The sequence below is a fragment of the Amphiura filiformis genome, chromosome 7 (assembly GCF_039555335.1).
Source record: "Amphiura filiformis chromosome 7, Afil_fr2py, whole genome shotgun sequence".
Taxonomy (NCBI): domain Eukaryota; kingdom Metazoa; phylum Echinodermata; class Ophiuroidea; order Amphilepidida; family Amphiuridae; genus Amphiura; species Amphiura filiformis.
In genome coordinates this window covers 22,739,092-22,758,476 of record NC_092634.1, presented here as the reverse complement: position 1 = coordinate 22,758,476, position 19,385 = coordinate 22,739,092, and the positions used below count along the sequence as shown (strand labels likewise).

At 34.7% G+C, this 19,385-nt stretch overlaps 1 protein-coding gene across 2 annotated transcripts in view; it reads right to left on the bottom strand.

The window, feature by feature from the left end:
• Positions 1-19,084, bottom strand: part of LOC140156893 (probable serine/threonine-protein kinase pats1) — a 34,184-nt gene extending 15,100 nt beyond the window's left edge. Inside the window, exons 1-12 of one of the 2 annotated variants that reach the window (XM_072179910.1) lie at positions 18,965-19,084; positions 16,721-17,223; positions 15,241-15,409; positions 14,487-14,584; positions 13,631-13,744; positions 12,791-13,032; positions 9,313-9,414; positions 3,710-3,895; positions 2,964-3,080; positions 2,353-2,496; positions 2,008-2,217; positions 348-500 (exon numbers count right to left, since the gene is read on the bottom strand). In XM_072179910.1, the coding sequence (XP_072036011.1) occupies positions 348-500; positions 2,008-2,217; positions 2,353-2,496; positions 2,964-3,080; positions 3,710-3,895; positions 9,313-9,414; positions 12,791-13,032; positions 13,631-13,744; positions 14,487-14,584; positions 15,241-15,409; positions 16,721-17,189 (2,004 nt within the window). In that variant the 5' untranslated portion in view covers positions 17,190-17,223; positions 18,965-19,084. The remainder of the gene's footprint in view (positions 1-347; positions 501-2,007; positions 2,218-2,352; positions 2,497-2,963; positions 3,081-3,709; positions 3,896-9,312; positions 9,415-12,790; positions 13,033-13,630; positions 13,745-14,486; positions 14,585-15,240; positions 15,410-16,720; positions 17,224-18,964) is intronic. The other variant, XM_072179911.1, reaches the window with a different exon arrangement.
• Between the last annotated feature and the right edge of the window lie 301 nt (positions 19,085-19,385).

The following is a 19,385-nucleotide window of genomic DNA, read 5'->3' as shown; positions in this document are numbered from 1 at the left end:
TTACTGTCAGATATGTCCCTTTTAATAAAAGGTCGTAATATGGTACAATCCTTTGATGTGTCCCGCACGCCGTGTACATACTGTGTTATGAACATCGCATACGTGTTTGACTAATATTTCCATCGTAATAATAAATCGTCTTATTAAGATGTTTTATTCAAAATCTCAGATTTTGACAAAACTACGGCACCTAAAGTCTTGATTTTTGCAGGATATCTTTGTTTACTAAAGTACATTAGAATTAAAACCAGAATTTTAAAAAAATATTGAGGGTGTCCTCTCAACAAATGTTACAATGGCTTTAATTACACAGAGGGGTACACACTTCCTTCTTCTATCCCACTCACCTGTGTAAGTGGGTATATCAGGTCAAATTTGATCATAAGCTCTGTCAGTGCAGGTTTTAGATCAATGTGATGGCTCCACATGTGTTCGATTAGGCGATCTTCAAGTATGCCTTCATTGTCTAATCGTGTCCAAGCATCCATATAGATAGGCCACTATTGGAGGAAAAAGATACCATTATAATATTTGTGTTACCACATTTGTTTCATGCATTTCATATTCCCAAAATTATTCAGAGACCAAAAGTATTATTTAAGCTTCCGCTGTGCTGCAACTGTCTCCTATAACATAGATGATTACAGTCTATTTTATTATGTTTTTATATTTGTTAAATAAAATGACAAAGTTGAAGGCCAAATTGCTCAATGTAACATTTGACACAATTTTGGAGTAGCTTCCCAGCAAAAACTAAACAAATGTTTAAATGTTGGGTTATGTGAAGGGTATTTTCATTTCATCATGGGTTTTACTAATATTCAGAAAAGTATTATGTAAGACTTGGTGCAAAACATTTTAACATGTTGGCAAACTATTTTGCAAAATGTTTGTCAAGAATATTTTGCAATAACATTTTGAAAGAACAAATTTGATTTTTACAGAAACAATCTTCCTGAGATACAAACCTGAAGAATGTACCAAATAATGTGCTATCAACTAAAAATTGCACAAGTTTGCTATCTAATGAAGGAATCAAAAGTTGTTGTCTGCTGAGATAGCACAAGCTTGATATTGACTGCAGTAAGTTACTCTCTACTGACAATAGCATGAATCTGCTATCTACTGAAAATAGTACAAGTTTACAATCTACTGAAGGCAGTACAAGTGTGTGTGTGATGTGGAGGTGATTGCGGCGGTGTGCGCCTGCAAACAAGGACACACACACAAGAGTTTCCACTTTAAGCCATGGACCTATCTGCAAATGAGCACTGTCCTTAGTTCATGGATGTCTGCAGAACGTCATAGAGTTTTGCAATCAACCACGGTTGGTGGGTAAGGATATTTCATACTGAGTATCATAAGCTATCATACACAGCTATACACACAAAATATCTGCCATTTTGGACTCTGGTTTGTTGATTAAACATTGTTTCAAATAATTTATCTTCATTTTGATAGTAACACGTACACACAAGGTTCTTGGTTGTGGATGCAAGACTGGGAATTAAGACAATTGCACACAGGAATCGTGATTGTCCATTCGTGATAGATCGTGTAAATAATAATTTGAAATAGTATGAAAATGTCCACAATTAGAGTTGCAGGGCCATTTCAAAGGTGAACAAAGAGGCGATAAGGCCGATAATGTGTCAATGAAGCTAATAACATTCAAAGTGTGTGTCACTGTCCAAAGTGTCCATGTTTGCTGATGGTTATATGTGTGTGTTTGTATGTTGGGGCCTACACTGCAAAAAATCTTGTTTAGAAATACAACACTTTTCTTCCTAAACACCGATATCAAATTTCAAGACATCGTGTATTAAATTCCTAAACACAAGGCATCAAGTTCCTAAACATATGCAGATTTTAATCATGTTCAAAAATGTGTTGCAAGAAAGTGTTTAAAAAGTGTTTAATTTTTAAACACACTTTTTACAGTGGGTGTGGGGGTGTCTGGGTGTAGATCTGATGATGTATGTATCCTGATACACACATTGATCTCACCTGCTCTTTTACATCCTTGACTGTGATAACTCGTCTAAACACATCAATCAGCCACCTTGGATCAAGTATGACTATATCTCTCAGACCCTGATGATCACCATCCTCTTCCCCTCCAAAATAAATGATGTGTCCCAATTCATGGTAGAAATGTAACAGTGCAAACAGGTCTTGGTCTGATTCCATTCCAAGCGAATGGGTAAGTTGCTTGGTCTGCAACAAAAAATACACAACACACATCAACACTAGAATTAACTTGATTTTCAACAACAACAACATTAAAATAGAATAAAACTTCTTCCAACCATATCATTTCCCCTACCTTGTGAACATCTTTAGCATATTTACCTGCTCCAATGTCATGAAGTGTATGCCTTTTTCAACAGATTTCTTGACTGCATCTTCAAACAGTAACCACCTGATTGGTACAGCATCACCCATGTATGGCTCCTCCATCAACACGCTGTAGAGATGCTTGCGAAGAGACAATGCCTGCAGGGTGATAATTAAACATCTAATGAAGTTGGGACACAGGAGATAAGTATCACCGGGTTGGAAGAGGATCAAGTTACCCACCTGACTTGAAATACTGGGATTTACCAAAACCTATTTTTGTCTCATTTTAACATGAACATTGCACATATTTCCATGCTTCCCATACATTGGCCTGGTAAAGTCATTCTTGGAGCTGAAACTTTTTGCATAAATCTGCTAATGTGGACAACTGTTGACCTATACCAGAGACAAAATTAATGTGAAACAAATTTGTCCCTCTGAAGTCAGTTCAGCAGCACATCCTTCAATAATGATTTAAATTTCATGTTCAACATTGATATTCTCCTTCGTAACATTTTCAACATTTTTAAAGTATATATTATGTTAATATTCATATATTCGGATTTCGATGATTTTACACCAAAATAAAGAAAATACTGGGGGTTTTCTGTACACTAACGCACCTCTTCATTCTGTGAATCATCCAGGCTATTTTCAAGAGCATAGAATGGGTTGACTACGTGCTGTCGATAATCCTTGTTTTTTAAGTGCTGTCTAATCTGGGCAAACTTTTCTTCCACCTGAAATAAAATGATACACATTAAGTTTTAATGCATTTTTTGCTGACTTCCTTTAAATTATTTTTACAGTACCAAATTACCAAATACTTATAGCTACCATTCATTTAAATAATTGTTAACATTATCATGCAAGAACCAAAGATAGTTCTGAAATGAAGAGTTCATATATGTGTACATCCATATCAAAACGATGCACTTGTTGGCTGCTACATGTGTCTCATTTCACATAATAGCCAGGAATAAGTATCAGACTCATCTCAAGTGGAGGTTACTTCAAGTCATCCCTAAACTATGCGACTTGGGGATGATTTGAGGTGATCTCCACTAGAGATGAGTCTGGTATTCATTCCTAGCTATTATTTAATGTAGCAGCCAACAAGTGCATAATTTTGATATGGATTTGCACATATACGGTAATCGTCATGTGTTCTCTTTTTTTGTTAATTTTATTAATTTTATCAATATTGCTATTAATGATGCTACTTCACAGTTAAGCGCAAATATTTCTTTCTTGAAAGAACATGAACTTTTAATATGAAGAGTTCAGTACACCAATTATCCATCTCGATTTCTTCGGATTCTAACAGTACAGGTACTGGGATAGATACACCATCGCAATGGTAACTTACCATTTTTTGTCTAGTTTGAGGGTTAGTATCCAGTGCATCCCTGTGTGTTCCAACTATAAATATTGGTGGTGAGAGTTGTTTCAGCATCTTGTCTTTTGGCTGATTAGGAGTTGTGTAGGTGAAGATTGATCTCAACCAAAAGTCTAGATGTTCCAGGCTGGTGAACCCTTGCTCTATGGTTTGTGCCTTTAACAGATAAGGTATATACCATAAAAACTCGATAGTTAGCATAATGTGCTTACTATCGAGCGCTTTTGAAAACATGAAATTGTACCAACTGAGCTAATGGGGTTGAGACACATTTGCAGGTTTACTTGTTCATATATAACTATGTGTATCGATGATTTGCTCAAAACCCTTCACACTTTTGTGGGTGGGGCTATTCATGTTTGCATGTTTAAAGGCGCTTGATAGTAAGCACATATGCTAACTATCAAGTTTTTACGGTAGACTAAGGAACGGCAGCCTATCGATACCGATAGGAACTAATATTTTGAAATATGACAGCACTATGCAAATGTTCATTATTATGCTTGATAGAATTTATTACATCCCCAGATCCAGAGTATGACAGAAAGAGCCATTCCCAGCAAACACAAAAATGTTTTGAACATATTATATTTGGGGTTTTGGTTTAGATAACAACGTTTTAATAACATTAAAATGCCGGGTTATATGAAAGCACACTTCAAAAATATTTTTAAAATGTTTTCAAAATGTTATTGTGAAATATTTTTTGCAAACAGTTTTTGTCAAATATTTTGGCAACAATTAAAGGAGTATTTCGTGATCCTAGCATCCTCCTTTTATGACATTTTTCAGTACATATCCACGAAAAAAGCATATTCCCAAAATTTCAGTTGATTCCGATTTTGCGTTTGCGAGTTATGCATGATTATGTGTATTACTCTGCTCCATAGACAAATTTCACGATATCTTTGCTAAACGAATTAACCTGCAAGAAATATTTTGTACATAAACATTATGCAGCCAGAGGTTTCCAGTGACATAAAAGTGGGGGGATGAGGCTGTGGATCACGAAATGCCCTTTTAAATAACATTATGTTAGAATATTTGCAGTAGGTTATCAACAAATGTTTTTGAATGTTATGAAAAGGTTTTATACCCTTTACATACCGTTTATATAACCAGACGTTTAAATGTTTTCTGGCAACCTTTTCTAACCTTTTGCGAATGTTGTCGAAAACGTTTTGTACTTGCTGGGATTGGTACCTATCAGGGCACATAGCGGTATAAGACCAAATTAAACATGGTGGAATAAATATTAATTGAGTGTCAGTGCATAATGATAGTCATTTGGATACCTTTATCTTTATCTTAAGGTTCAATTTGGCTAACATGGTTTAGAATGTGACCTAACCTGGTTTAGAACATTATACGTACTTTACTTGGTCAGTCTGTCAATCTTTGTATATCAATTCTCGCTATTCGCAATAAGGGCGCCGCCAGCGGTTTGCGATGTAATCGTGATGTATCATGGGAAAATCGTGATGTATCATGGGAAAAGGTCGACATCCAAGTCCGCGCAATACGAATATTACCATGCTATTACATAGGAACACGTGACAATATTTTTAGTTTGTCAATATAACGGTATTACACGCAAATCGATAGAGAAAAAATTAATTGTGCACATTTCAAATCACATTATTAAAGCAATATTATAACATTTTCAAACAAATTAGATTGGCATTTCTTTGCCATAAAATCTTAGCTTTTACTGTCAGATATATCCCCTTTTATTTTTGAGCCGAACAACTACTTCAAAGCAAAGAAAATTGGAATTTACTACCAGCGCACATGTCGCCAATACGTACCACTCCTTCGGTCATGTTGTGGTACGACCCTTTGTTGTGTATATCACCGTCGCGCACGCCGCGTAGTACTGTGTGTTATGAACATCGTGTATGCGTTCGACTAACAATTCGATCGTAATAATAAAGGGCTGAATCAGCCTTTTATTCAAAATCTCTGATTTTGACAAAACTACAGCACCTAGAGTCTTGATTTTTGCAGGCTATATTGGTTTAATAAAGTACAATTTAATCGTGTAAAAAAATGAATTAAAAAAATTCAGTGAGGGCGTCCTCCTCAGCAAATGTTATAATATGGCTTTAAGTATTATTGAGTATCGATTCGCGTGTAACACCTTTATTTTGACAAACTAAAAAATATTGTCACGTGTTCCTATGTAATAGCATGGTAATATTCGTATTGCGCGGACTTGGATGTCGACCTTTTCCCATGATACATCACGATTACATCGCAAACCGCTGGCGGCGCCCTTATTGCGAATAGCGAGAATTGCCTGCTCAACAAGCATATTCCGTAAAATGGGGTAACTTCGGTCAGCGGGGTAACTTTGGTCCGATCAAATATATTTTTTTGAATGGTCATATTTTCGTACAGCAATATTGTTTTTAGTCATATTCGGTGTCAATTTGTTAAGAAATATATTGGGTAGAAATAATAGTCGCCCATGTTCAATTTCCTCGAAATTTACGAAAAAATCGTGATTTTTGACCAAAAATGAGCATTTTTTTACATTTTTTTCTGAAAAAATAAAAAATCGATATTTGTGAGCAAGAATGTGAGCTTGATTAATTTTGCATGGAGTCAAATGTCACAAAAAACAACAACTTGCCCATATATAGCGAAAATCATTTTTTTTTTTTTTTTAATTTTTCTTCGTGGAATGTAATACTCTGACCAAAGTTGCCCCAAATGCGGGGTAACCCTTACGAAATTATTAAAAAATCTTTTTCAACTTCAAGGTGTAGAAGGGAACCCAAATGTCATGAAAAAGAGTTAATTAGAAATATAATTGGTTTTGTTTGGAAGCAGTGATTTAAAAACTCTGAAAAGTGCCCAAAGTTACCCCATTTTACGGTTCTGATTTAATCATGACAAAGATTGAATACTTTATTAATGGTTCAACTTGGGATAACTTGATTTATATAGAATTTATTACATCCCCAGATCCAGAGTATGACAGAAAGAGCCATTCCCAGCAAACACAAAAATGTTTTGAACATATTATATTTGGGGTTTTGGTTTAGATAACAACGTTTTAATAACATTAAAATGCCGGGTTATATGAAAGCACACTTCAAAAATATTTTTAAAATGTTTTCAAAATGTTATTGTGAAATATTTTTTGCAAACAGTTTTTGTCAAATATTTTGGCAACAATTAAAGGAGTATTTCGTGATCCTAGCATCCTCCTTTTTATGACATTTTTCAGTACATATCCACGAAAAAAGCATATTCCCAAAATTTCAGTTGATTCCGATTTTGCGTTTGCGAGTTATGCATGATTATGTGTATTACTCTGCTCCATAGACAAATTTCACGATATCTTTGCTAAACGAATTAACCTGCAAGAAATATTTTGTACATAAACATTATGCAGCCAGAGGTTTCCAGTGATATAAAAGTGGGGGGATGAGGCTGTGGATCACGAAATGCCCTTTTAAATAACATTATGTTAGAATATTTGCAGTAGGTTATCAACAAATGTTTTTGAATGTTATGAAAAGGTTTTATACCCTTTACATACCGTTTATATAACCAGACGTTTAAATGTTTTCTGGCAACCTTTTCTAACCTTTTGCGAATGTTGTCGAAAACGTTTTGTACTTGCTGGGATTGGTACCTATCAGGGCACATAGCGGTATAAGACCAAATTAAACATGGTGGAATAAATATTAATTGAGTGTCAGTGCATAATGATAGTCATTTGGATACCTTTATCTTTATCTTAAGGTTCAATTTGGCTAACATGGTTTAGAATGTGACCTAACCTGGTTTAGAACATTATACGTACTTTACTTGGTCAGTCTGTCAATCTTTGTATATCAATTCTCGCTATTCGCAATAAGGGCGCCGCCAGCGGTTTGCGATGTAATCGTGATGTATCATGGGAAAATCGTGATGTATCATGGGAAAAGGTCGACATCCAAGTCCGCGCAATACGAATATTACCATGCTATTACATAGGAACACGTGACAATATTTTTTAGTTTGTCAATATAACGGTATTACACGCAAATCGATAGAGAAAAAATTAATTGTGCACATTTCAAATCACATTATTAAAGCAATATTATAACATTTTCAAACAAATTAGATTGGCATTTCTTTGCCATAAAATCTTAGCTTTTACTGTCAGATATATCCCCTTTTATTTTTGAGCCGAACAACTACTTCAAAGCAAAGAAAATTGGAATTTACTACCAGCGCACATGTCGCCAATACGTACCACTCCTTCGGTCATGTTGTGGTACGACCCTTTGTTGTGTATATCACCGTCGCGCACGCCGCGTAGTACTGTGTGTTATGAACATCGTGTATGCGTTCGACTAACAATTCGATCGTAATAATAAAGGGCTGAATCAGCCTTTTATTCAAAATCTCTGATTTTGACAAAACTACAGCACCTAGAGTCTTGATTTTTGCAGGCTATATTGGTTTAATAAAGTACAATTTAATCGTGTAAAAAAATGAATTAAAAAATTCAGTGAGGGCGTCCTCCTCAGCAAATGTTATAATATGGCTTTAAGTATTATTGAGTATCGATTCGCGTGTAACACCTTTATTTTGACAAACTAAAAATATTGTCACGTGTTCCTATGTAATAGCATGGTAATATTCGTATTGCGCGGACTTGGATGTCGACCTTTTCCCATGATACATCACGATTACATCGCAAACCGCTGGCGGCGCCCTTATTGCGAATAGCGAGAATTGCCTGCTCAACAAGCATATTCCGTAAAATGGGGTAACTTCGGTCAGCGGGGTAACTTTGGTCCGATCAAATATATTTTTTTGAATGGTCATATTTTCGTACAGCAATATTGTTTTTAGTCATATTCGGTGTCAATTTGTTAAGAAATATATTGGGTAGAAATAATAGTCGCCCATGTTCAATTTCCTCGAAATTTACGAAAAATCGTGATTTTTGACCAAAATGAGCATTTTTTACATTTTTTCTGAAAAATAAAAATCGATATTTGTGAGCAAGAATGTGAGCTTGATTAATTTTGCATGGAGTCAAATGTCACAAAAAAACAACAACTTGCCCATATATAGCGAAAATCATTTTTTTTTTTTTAATTTTTCTTCGTGGAATGTAATACTCTGACCAAAGTTGCCCCAAATGCGGGGTAACCCTTACGAAATTATTAAAAAATCTTTTTCAACTTCAAGGTGTAGAAGGGAACCCAAATGTCATGAAAAAGAGTTAATTAGAAATATAATTGGTTTTGTTTGGAAGCAGTGATTTAAAAACTCTGAAAAGTGCCCAAAGTTACCCCATTTTACGGTTCTGATTTAATCATGACAAAGATTGAATACTTTATTAATGGTTCAACTTGGGATAACTTGATTTATATAGAACTTATAATTTATCATGTTTGTGGGTAACCTGAGTTTAGAACCTACCTTACTTGGTTTGTCTGTCACTGTCTGTATCTCAGTTGGCACATTCTGATTTAGATCATGACTGAGGTTGAATACTTTATTATATGGTTCAAATTGGGATAACTTGGTTTAGAACTTACTCGACTTGGTTTAGAACCTACCTTACTTGCTTTGTCTGTTTGTATCTTACTTGTCACATCCTGGTTTAGATCATGACTGAGGTTGAATACCACAATGTATACAGCTCGACTTGACAAGAATGCCTAGCAAATGATAAAAATAAAAATCATTTTTAAAACCTCATTTCCCCGCCTCATTTACACTTTGAACAACTCACAATTCCATTGAGATGGATGATTAATATATTAGTTAATTCAAGTCAGTGGATGTTTTCACAATTGATTAATTTCATGTGCAATACCAATATTAGTTTCAAACTGCATTGCAGTTCAATTTCCTTTGTAATTACAAACATAGTGTTAACCTCATGAGAACTACCTGCCGATTGGTCAAAATGAATATTATGTATAATTGTGAACCAATCAAGGAGGGTATTAATAAGATCGTCTGCAAATGCAAGAGTGACCATAAATAGTTTAAAGCCTAGTCATAATTCTCGCGATTCCAAATACAGCGCGCCACCAACGACGGCAGTGAAAATTGGCATTTCCCGTGTCTGGGGTCGACATCTTTTTCATCAACCATAGCTGACCATGTTTGTGATTATTACTCTAAAAACACAATGTTTTGTAGTACTTTTTGAAATTTTTGAGATTTTCTGTGTTGAAGTGAAATATTGCACTTTGATATTCACATATGTCTTTTTCTAAAACCCGCAAACTTGATGTTGATACTAGGTGTTAACTTTTTGTTATCCCATTTTCTAAAACCGCCTTTTTTTGTTTTTAAACTTTACGATGCTTTTCAGCCCGATACGCGCGAGCCTAGTCAATGCGAAGTATAGGCCTAGGCCTGTCCTTTTTTAATGGAAAACGCATAGGTTTTATTTTGGTTATTAGAATAAATTGTTTTAATTCTTTCTGAATTTATTGTTTGTTCAATACGATAATAATATAACACCAGCATACTTGAGAACATCCATACTATAGGTGTTGCGTTTTTGTAATCGGCCTACATTTTCTAAAAATGATGGTTTTTTTTGTACGAAGGCGCTTAGCGGCCCGCCGCGCGGGATAGGCCTACAGCAAAGAAATTCAAGTAAATTTTAAAAAGATTCTTAATACTCATTACTTATAAACATGCATCACATTGGTTTGCCGTTTTTGTTATTTGTAATTGTTTGATTTGTCCTTATTTTATTTTTAGCTTAAATTTGTATTTTTAATTATATTACTATCAAACATTAAAAAAATTACGATCGCAATAAAAACACTTTGTAGGCATAGCCTACCGCATAAAAATAACATTTATTTTTTATTAATATTTCAATTTGAGACTTTAAGGCATAAGTTCAACAATACCTCATAGAGTTCTAGCATAATAATAAAGATGAAGAAAGTTTCAAACTGCAAAAGAGTACATGAATTTTAAAAGATCATTATTTTAAGGCATATCAAGAAAATATGCATGAAAAAACTTCATAACTTTAGAACCAAGTATTCTAGACCTTTGGTGTTTTCAGTTTAAAATGATAGCCTATTGTACGTGTAATGGTTACAAGTAGGCCTAGGCCTACTCCCAAATAGCACACGTTGGTTGGAATGAGTTTCTTTTTAGTCATATTATCGGTCGGCACAACATTGAAAAATCAAAAACCTTTTCGACTAATTCAATTGGACAATTTTAAACACCTAGGCCTAGGCCTATACATGTTTTTAAAAGAAAAAGAAAATGGAAAAGATTAAAATCTTTCCCATTTTCCTTTTCTTTCTCATGAAATTATAAGTCAACACTGTGAAAAGAACTGAATGTAGTGTAGCCCATCCTTTACGGCACTGACTTTGGCCAAATTGGAAAGGTTTAAATTCGGAGGGTCGACATTTCTTGCATATTAAATAATGGATCAGGCCCATAGATCAAGCGGGACTCAACCTACAAAGTAAAGAGGTCAAATCTGAGGATGGACTTTATTGGAGGGGTGAACGCATTGTTTAGGCCTGCTTCATTTGAGACTGAAGGGCGAACCAGGACACCCCCCCACACACACACACACACCGATTTACGGTGAAGGATATACTGTACAATAAGGGACAATTTGCAGTTGATGTTTTTGACAAAAACAAGATAACGTAACATGCTTAACAATGTAGTTTGGAGGCCATTATAGGCCTAAATGAAAATGAAAACGTGCCTATTCACACAGAAGGGTAGGTCTTTCGAGCCCCCGCACCAAATTTATTGAGGGGGTTGAGCCTATGTAATTTTGTTGACAGAACTGCACCACGAGAGTTTATTAAAAAAATTAACAGGTTTATTTGTTTAGTGCAAGTATATATTTTCTCCCGACATTATACATTGGGGCCAAAGTGTTTTGTTTATAGGGCTATATATCGAAGGAAATGGCTTCTAAATCTACGACCTTCGTGGTCATACAGTAGGCCTACATCATGCTACAAAGAGTGTTTCAAACGTCACTCGAAAAATGCTTTAAAACAATTAATTCATATCTATTCAAGTTTGTAAAAAGGTTATAAATGTAAAACATCTATAGGCCTAGGTTAGGAATAAAAAAATAAGACAAGCGTTCAAAACATTTTTGAAAACCAAAAGCTTTTATCTTAATCATGTATCACGCATGGTAATAATTATGGGAAAAGTTATCCAAACAAGAAATAAAAAAGGCACGAATTTGCGTTTTAGATTAAATTTTCTGTTTGAAATTGTCTTGCATCAAAAGCATTTGCTATTATAGGCCTACAATGTACCCAAACTCGAAAATTGACATTTTGACATCGGGTTTATAGGCCTAGATGGTCGATCAGCATCAGAGACATCAACATTTTTGAGTTTGGGTACATTGTAGGTTAAATATTGAGAATTAGGCCTACTTTACTTAAAACAAACAAGGTTTAAATTTTTTTTAAGGATATATCCCCTATCATATTTTTTAATCAAGTCTATTATAGGCCTACTTACAACAAAGCTTAAAGACCTGAAAGTGTTTTCTTTTCTTGTAAACGAGAGCCTAAAGTATTTTAGCGCCTCGGAAAGTTCGGAAAAGTTTGAAAATAAGGTTGTGTGGGAATAGGCATAACACTCTGAACAGAGGCCTAAACCATGACTGTCGAAATTAACTTTAAAAAGGAGACAGGAATGAAAAAAAAAAAACGTCGGAGGGTTGAATCAACAGCTGATCATCATCAACGTAAATAAGCAAATTTGAGTAATCGATAGCAACACTCGTTTCTGTTTCCAGGGTCGATGGTTCATCGTCGACGCGACGACTCATGGATGTCGACTTTTACCCATGATGCTCTGCGCGAAGTAGATCAGCCAGGCGTGATCGTAGGTGGCGCGCTGTATTTGGAATCGCGTCAATTGGCAATTGAAATGAGCATTTCAAGTTAACAACCAATCAGAAATGCTGTTAGATGACCAGTAGTGTCCAGGGGTTTAACCTCATAGAAATTTACAAAGATTTACACTCAATTTCTTATTTTATTGAATCAGATTTTTCACCTGATGTGTGGCACGGTAAAGACTATGCCCTCCAAAATCCCATATAGCCAAGTTGATTTTACTCTCCTCCTTATCCCTTGCCAACATTTTCTCTCTTTTCGCTGTCGGCAAATTTTGGCCAACCTGCCGTTGTTCCCGCAAACATCTCTCAACTTCTTCTGTTACTCTCTCTGGAACCATAAGATCTTCACTATCATCTGCATCCAGGGATTCACTTGCAGCTTGGATATCAGCAGGGATATCTTATGTGAAAGAGAAGAAATAAAATGGACTATCACTGTTTTGCTGAACCAGAATACTCTTTACACTGATATAAGATTTGTACATTTTTGTAACAAACATGTAATTAAGAGCAGATAAATGGCAAATGTGAGAGCCTCTTTTTTTAGTGAAAATGTTCAAACAGGGCCCAAACGTCCACTTTGAAGGGGTTAAAATCCACTTTATTTTTGTAAACCAATTTATTCAAACAAACAAAAAAGTTCACTTTAGGAAACCCACACTCCAACTCCCCCCCCCCACACCCCCACACAAATAATTTTAGATAATCCAAGGGACCTGAGCTAGTAGCTATCTACTGCTTATATTGGTGGTGATGAAGTCATTATTGGTTTTTGTTCTTGAAGTTGTTGTTGTTCAGTGCTTTGGAAGGGGCTCCCAAATTTACAGCACCGATACACCTTACCCCTTAAACATTTTAATTTAATTTCAAATTATTGAAATCAGTTTTTTTGAATAAAATAAACATGCTATTTGTAGTCATCTTGTGACTCCCTATATTTTGGTAATCAAAAATTTTATGACCATCCTATTTTTTTCTATAGTTCCTATTTTACTCACTTGTTGCAGCATCCTCATCTGTGTCTTCATCATCATCTTGTATAGTTAATTTCTTCACCATGTAATCAGCTACGGCTTGAATGTATTCTGTTTGGACCTGATTGTCACCACCTGCTTGGGAATATGAACAAGATCATTAACCCCCTGAGCACTACCTGCCGATCTAACATTGCCTCTGATTGGTCAATTACATGATATCTTCATTTTAATCACCAATCAGAATGGAGCTTTGCAAAAAATTCACCCCAATTTTTTTGTGTGGTGAAATTATTCTAACAATTTTGCTGATTGGTCCAATTGATAATGAAAACTTATTTTGGACCAATCGACAGGTATTTCTCATGGGGTTAACATCACTGTCATTGCCTGTGTCATCATCATCACCTTCTTCATCATTGTCATTGCCACCATTATCATCATTGCTGCAGTTGTTGAAAAATCACTGTCATCATTACCATCATTATCAGTGATTATGTCAACATTATCATCATTGTTATCGTCATAATCATCATCTTTATAATCATTATTATTTTGTAAATTGAATCAAATACTGGAACTAAATTTGCAACTCACTTTGGTACGTTGCGTAGTGAGTTGCAAATTTAGTTGAAGTATTTGATTCAATTTACAAAATAATATTTTGAACTACTGGATGAATAATCTACACAAAGATATAACCAATAATCATTAATCATCAACAACAGTAACATAAATTACGACCACCACCACCATCATCATCATCATCATCACCAACAACATCAATGCTATCATTATTTTCATCATCATCTTCATCATTATATTTATTTTCATCATTACATCATAGTCATCATCATCTGCTATCAGTGTACATACTTACCACAATCTCTTCTACAGGTCTTCCAAGTGTCACCAGAAGCAATTGTACATACTGTAGATGTATCAATACCATCTGTCATCTCTTGGTCCCTTTGAAATCTGTGTTAGACAATAAAAATTAATTTTTAAACTAATAAATAAAAATGTTCTCCATATCTTTCTTTATCCCTCATCCCAGGAGGCAACAGATATCTTAGCCTCAGTTTCCAGTTTTCTCAACAGTTTCCAGTTATTACGTACAAGACTGCTTCACTGAAAGCACAAGATCCACCTAATTTGAGCTTGTCAGGTAGGTGTAAGGCTAATAAAAATTCCTTTAAAAGGAAATCTGGCAATACCGCTAAATCTTAAAGAAATGAAAAATATCTGTTGCAATTTTCGGATTTGCATAAAAGTAATTCTAGTTCATCCAAGTTGTAAAACAATTATTTCTTTTAATTCAAACATATTCCTTTGTAAGACAACTTTATATATATAGCACTGTTTGAATATCAACATGAAGTAGGCCTAGTAATGACAAATTTAAATGTACACTATCGCCTCTGTAGTTTCCTGATTACATAGACAGCACGATTATTTTATTTTTATTCTGCTACGCTGTGAGGAAATAAGTAGGCCAAAACCCATCGCAATAAGGTCGAAGATGAAAAGATATGATTAACCAAACACATAGGATTTATCATCGTTTTTGCATCTTTTTCAAATCTAACCACCTTTCTTTCTGCAACAGCATTAAACTGTTAAGAGCGTCTTACCTTTTTCTTGTCAGAGTTTTCTTCAGACTCGTCTTTCCGACCCTTTCTTGTCCTACAATCATGAGTCTTGTCCGGAAGACATTCTTAGTTCCAAAGGAGAATGCTTGCTGGTATGCTTGTTTTGCCTCAATACTGTGAGATATGATCTCAACTGGAATTGTGTCAGCTTCTGCAATTGGAAATATTTACACTAATGTTTCTACTTTTAATCAATAAATCTTCATTAGTATGTTTTCTTTCATGTGTGGATTTTGTTCATTTCTCATAAAAGGCAATATTATACTGTAATGATAATAATAACAAGACATTTATAAAATGCCCAAAACACCTCAGGGCAGACAGAGAAAAAAAAAATGTTAAAACAGCCCTATTATTTGTCAAAGGCAGTGATTTTCTGCATTTGAATGACCTGGTTATACTCAGGTATCCATTTCCCTCCTAAATCTAAATGAAATACATTTATTCAACATATAATGTTACCAATATGAAGACTATTTTAGCAACTAAGATTCTGAAGTTTCATAATATCTATTTATTATGTATTTTACTGTTTTTGTACTCCATATTTTTGCGTTTATCTCAATTTTAACTTTGCTGCATTTGGCCTCCATGGACCAGATCGTGTCACATTATGATTATTTTAATTCCAAAATATGCTTTAGTTATGTTAGTTTTAAGTCCAGGAGCTGCCGTTTGTCAACTTTGTTTACCGAATTTGATGGATGTGGCTTTTCTTCAGAGGCATTTCTATTTTCGTACACATGCTTAGCACAATTATTTCAGAAATTACATGCCTATTATAAGAAATAAAGTTATTTCTTTTGATACTAACATTAAAAGTCATGTCCACCAAGTTCTGTAAATAAAATTGACAAATGGCAGCTATTACATTTCTTACATTTTGCAACGAAGCTCTTCATTAATAATAATAAACATCTCAAAAAAAGTAACTAACCCCCTTTAAACAATGGCAATTATTTAAAAGGGTGCTATTGTATTACAAACCTGAAAAATGCGTTGGAAACAGAATTTATTTTTGCGCACTTTGACACCTCATTTGATACGATAGCCCAGGAAACAATAAAACACCGGTCATTTTATAATGTAGTGAGGTCCAGATTTGAAAGTTGCACTTACATACAAATTTTTACGATACAAAAATACTCAGATATCATTACACAGATTTCCTTCCATTACACTGAATGCAAAATCAATAGAATTTACTGCAACTTTCAGATCTTGGGCTACATTGATTTAAATGTACGCTGTGAAGTCAATATTTAGTCATTTGCTGCAAATGAGGTATCAAAATGTGCAGAATTGAACTCTGCTTCCAACGCATTTTACAGATTTGTAATACAATCACCCGTTTTTGAATAATGGTCATTATTTAAGGGGGTCAGTTACTTTTTTTGAAATGTTTATTAACCAATTCTTTGCCCAAACCTTGTCTATGAAACCAGATAATTTGCATAATTACCAGTTGGTATCAGCCGAACTGATGTAACAGTCCCATAAACATCAATTACTATCCAAACTGGTTCCGAGACATCAACAGCTCCACAAAGATCACATGTCTCCACACATTCACCATCCACAAAAAGAGACATGGAACCATCATTTGAAAACACTAGTCCTATTTTACTTCCCACATTGTTGTGCTGCTCTGAAAGTTGTTTCATCCACGTCCCTGATTTTGAAGAAAAATCAGGGATAGAAAATGGCGGGAGGGAATCAATTTCATCCGGGTTATTATTGGTCAACCCAAACCGTATAGTACCAGTCCAAGATGTATTTTCTTCAACTAAGAGAAAGGTAACAAGCTCTCCCAAATTATGAGGTTTTTCACTGAATGTTATGCCATGGTAGTAGCTTTTAGTGCGAGTTGCTACAGCATTATTGTTGGTAAAGGTGATGTTGTTTCCATGACAACCAGGATGGAAGTGCATGATGATCTGAGGGAGTAGTTTGTCTGGTGATTATCTGAAAATATTTGGAAAAATATGATTATAATAGTCTGCTTGACAGATGCATAGCATCACAGTGACACATATCTACTGAAAATAGCATTTGTGTGTTATCTATACTGAAGAAATCATTTGAGTATTATCTACTGAAGAAAGCATTTGAGTGATATCTACTGAAAGTGAGTGTTATCTACTGAAGATAGCATTTGAGTGTCATTTACTGAATGTAGCATTTGAGTGATATCTACTGATGGTAGCATTTGAGTGATATCTACTGATGGTATAATTTGAGTGGTATCTACTGATGGTATAGTTTGAGTGGTATCTACTGATGGTATAATTTGAATGATATCTACTGATGGTATAGCATTTGAGTGTTATTTGCTGATAACAGCTTGGTTGAAAGGGGCAATCTTCAAGTACAGATAACACAATTCACTTTAAAGAAAACATTTAAATGTTTCAATAATATTCCACAAACATTTTTGAAAATATGATGCAAAACATTCTAAATGAAATGTTATTTAAAGGAGTATTTCGTGATCCTAGCATCCTCTTTTTATGACATTTTTCAGTAGATATCCACGAAAAAAGCTTATTCCCTAAATTTCAGTTGCTTCCGATTTTGCGTTTGCGAGTTATGCATGGTTATGTGTGTTACACTGCTCCATAGACAATGTGTTGTAATTTCGTTCTGGTATACCAGAACGAAATTCAAATTTGACGATATCTTTGTTAAACGAATTAATCTGCAAGAAATGTTTTGAAATGCCCTTTTAAGTGTTGACAAATATTTTGCAAAAATGTTTGCCCCAAATATTTTACAATGATGTTTTAATTTCATGACCTTTATGTCATTTAAATGTTATTAAAATGTTTTGAATAATTGTTTTAAGAACGTTATTTTGTGTTTGCTGAGTATCTACTGCAGAGAGCATTTTATTGCTATCTACAAAATATTATATTTGACTGCTATAGCATTTGACATGTTTGAGGATATACTGAAGTTAGCAATTGACTGCAATCTACTGAAGATAGCATGTGAGTGCAATCTCCTGCTGTCCTGCAGATTATTGAGTGCTACCTAATTGCTATCTTCTGAAGATAGAATTTAAGTATTATCTACTGAAGATAGCATTTGAGTGTTATCTGCTGAAAATTATATTTGACAGCTATCTACAAAGATATTATTTGCATGCTATCTACTGAAGATAGCATATGACCTGGCCTCAGTGACATCTGGACCATATTTAGTGTACATTTGCCTACTGAAGACAGCATGTAAGTGCTATCTATACTGGACTTCTACTTCTGGACAGCATTAGTGTGTTATATACTACTGCATGTGTAGCATTCAAAAGCACTTTGCGCCTGCAAATGGAAGTAGCCCGCCAATTCTAGCCTATATAGAATGGCAACATTTTAGTGATGTTGAAGCTTTAATATCTGCTGATATACAGAAGATACCATTTTTAGCTGTTTGTTCTTATCAAAATAGGAATTCTGCTCTACTATTTGATTACAATTTTCTGAAGGCATATGCATGTACCATTTGATCCTAACATCAGCAACCATCAAAATCTAATGCTCCCAATAACCCATCACATAATCAGCTAAGTCGCATTATGACCTATATTGCATTGGTAACCATGCATCCGTGCCAGGTGATGCACTCAATATGCAATAATAATTATGAGATACTGTGTGCTAAAATATTATATATACCAAACACTGCTTGTAACTCATTACATATTTACCTTATCTCAAAATGCACGAGCCAATATCCCAATATATAGTCACATAGCATACTGTCAGTACATCCGCCATTGCAAAGATTCACACTGCATCATAACACTGCAGGTTGTTCATTACACGAACCTGTGCGTTAACCTCGTTTCCAGTCATGCATTGAATACTGAAACGTTGTCGCATTGCGTTAAGACTGCGGCTACGGCTATTGTGATTGCATCCAGCCATAGAGTTATAAGAAAAATATACTAGCTCTGTGCATCCCAGCATTAAGCTTGGAAAATAATTAACCTTTTGCTTTCAAAACAAAAATTGATTTGATAAAGAAATAATCCCGGGAGAAACTGTCTTTTCTTTATTTGTTTGCACATTATGTGCTCATTAATAAGAAACTATAACATATAAAATGTGCGTATTTTTAAAATGAAC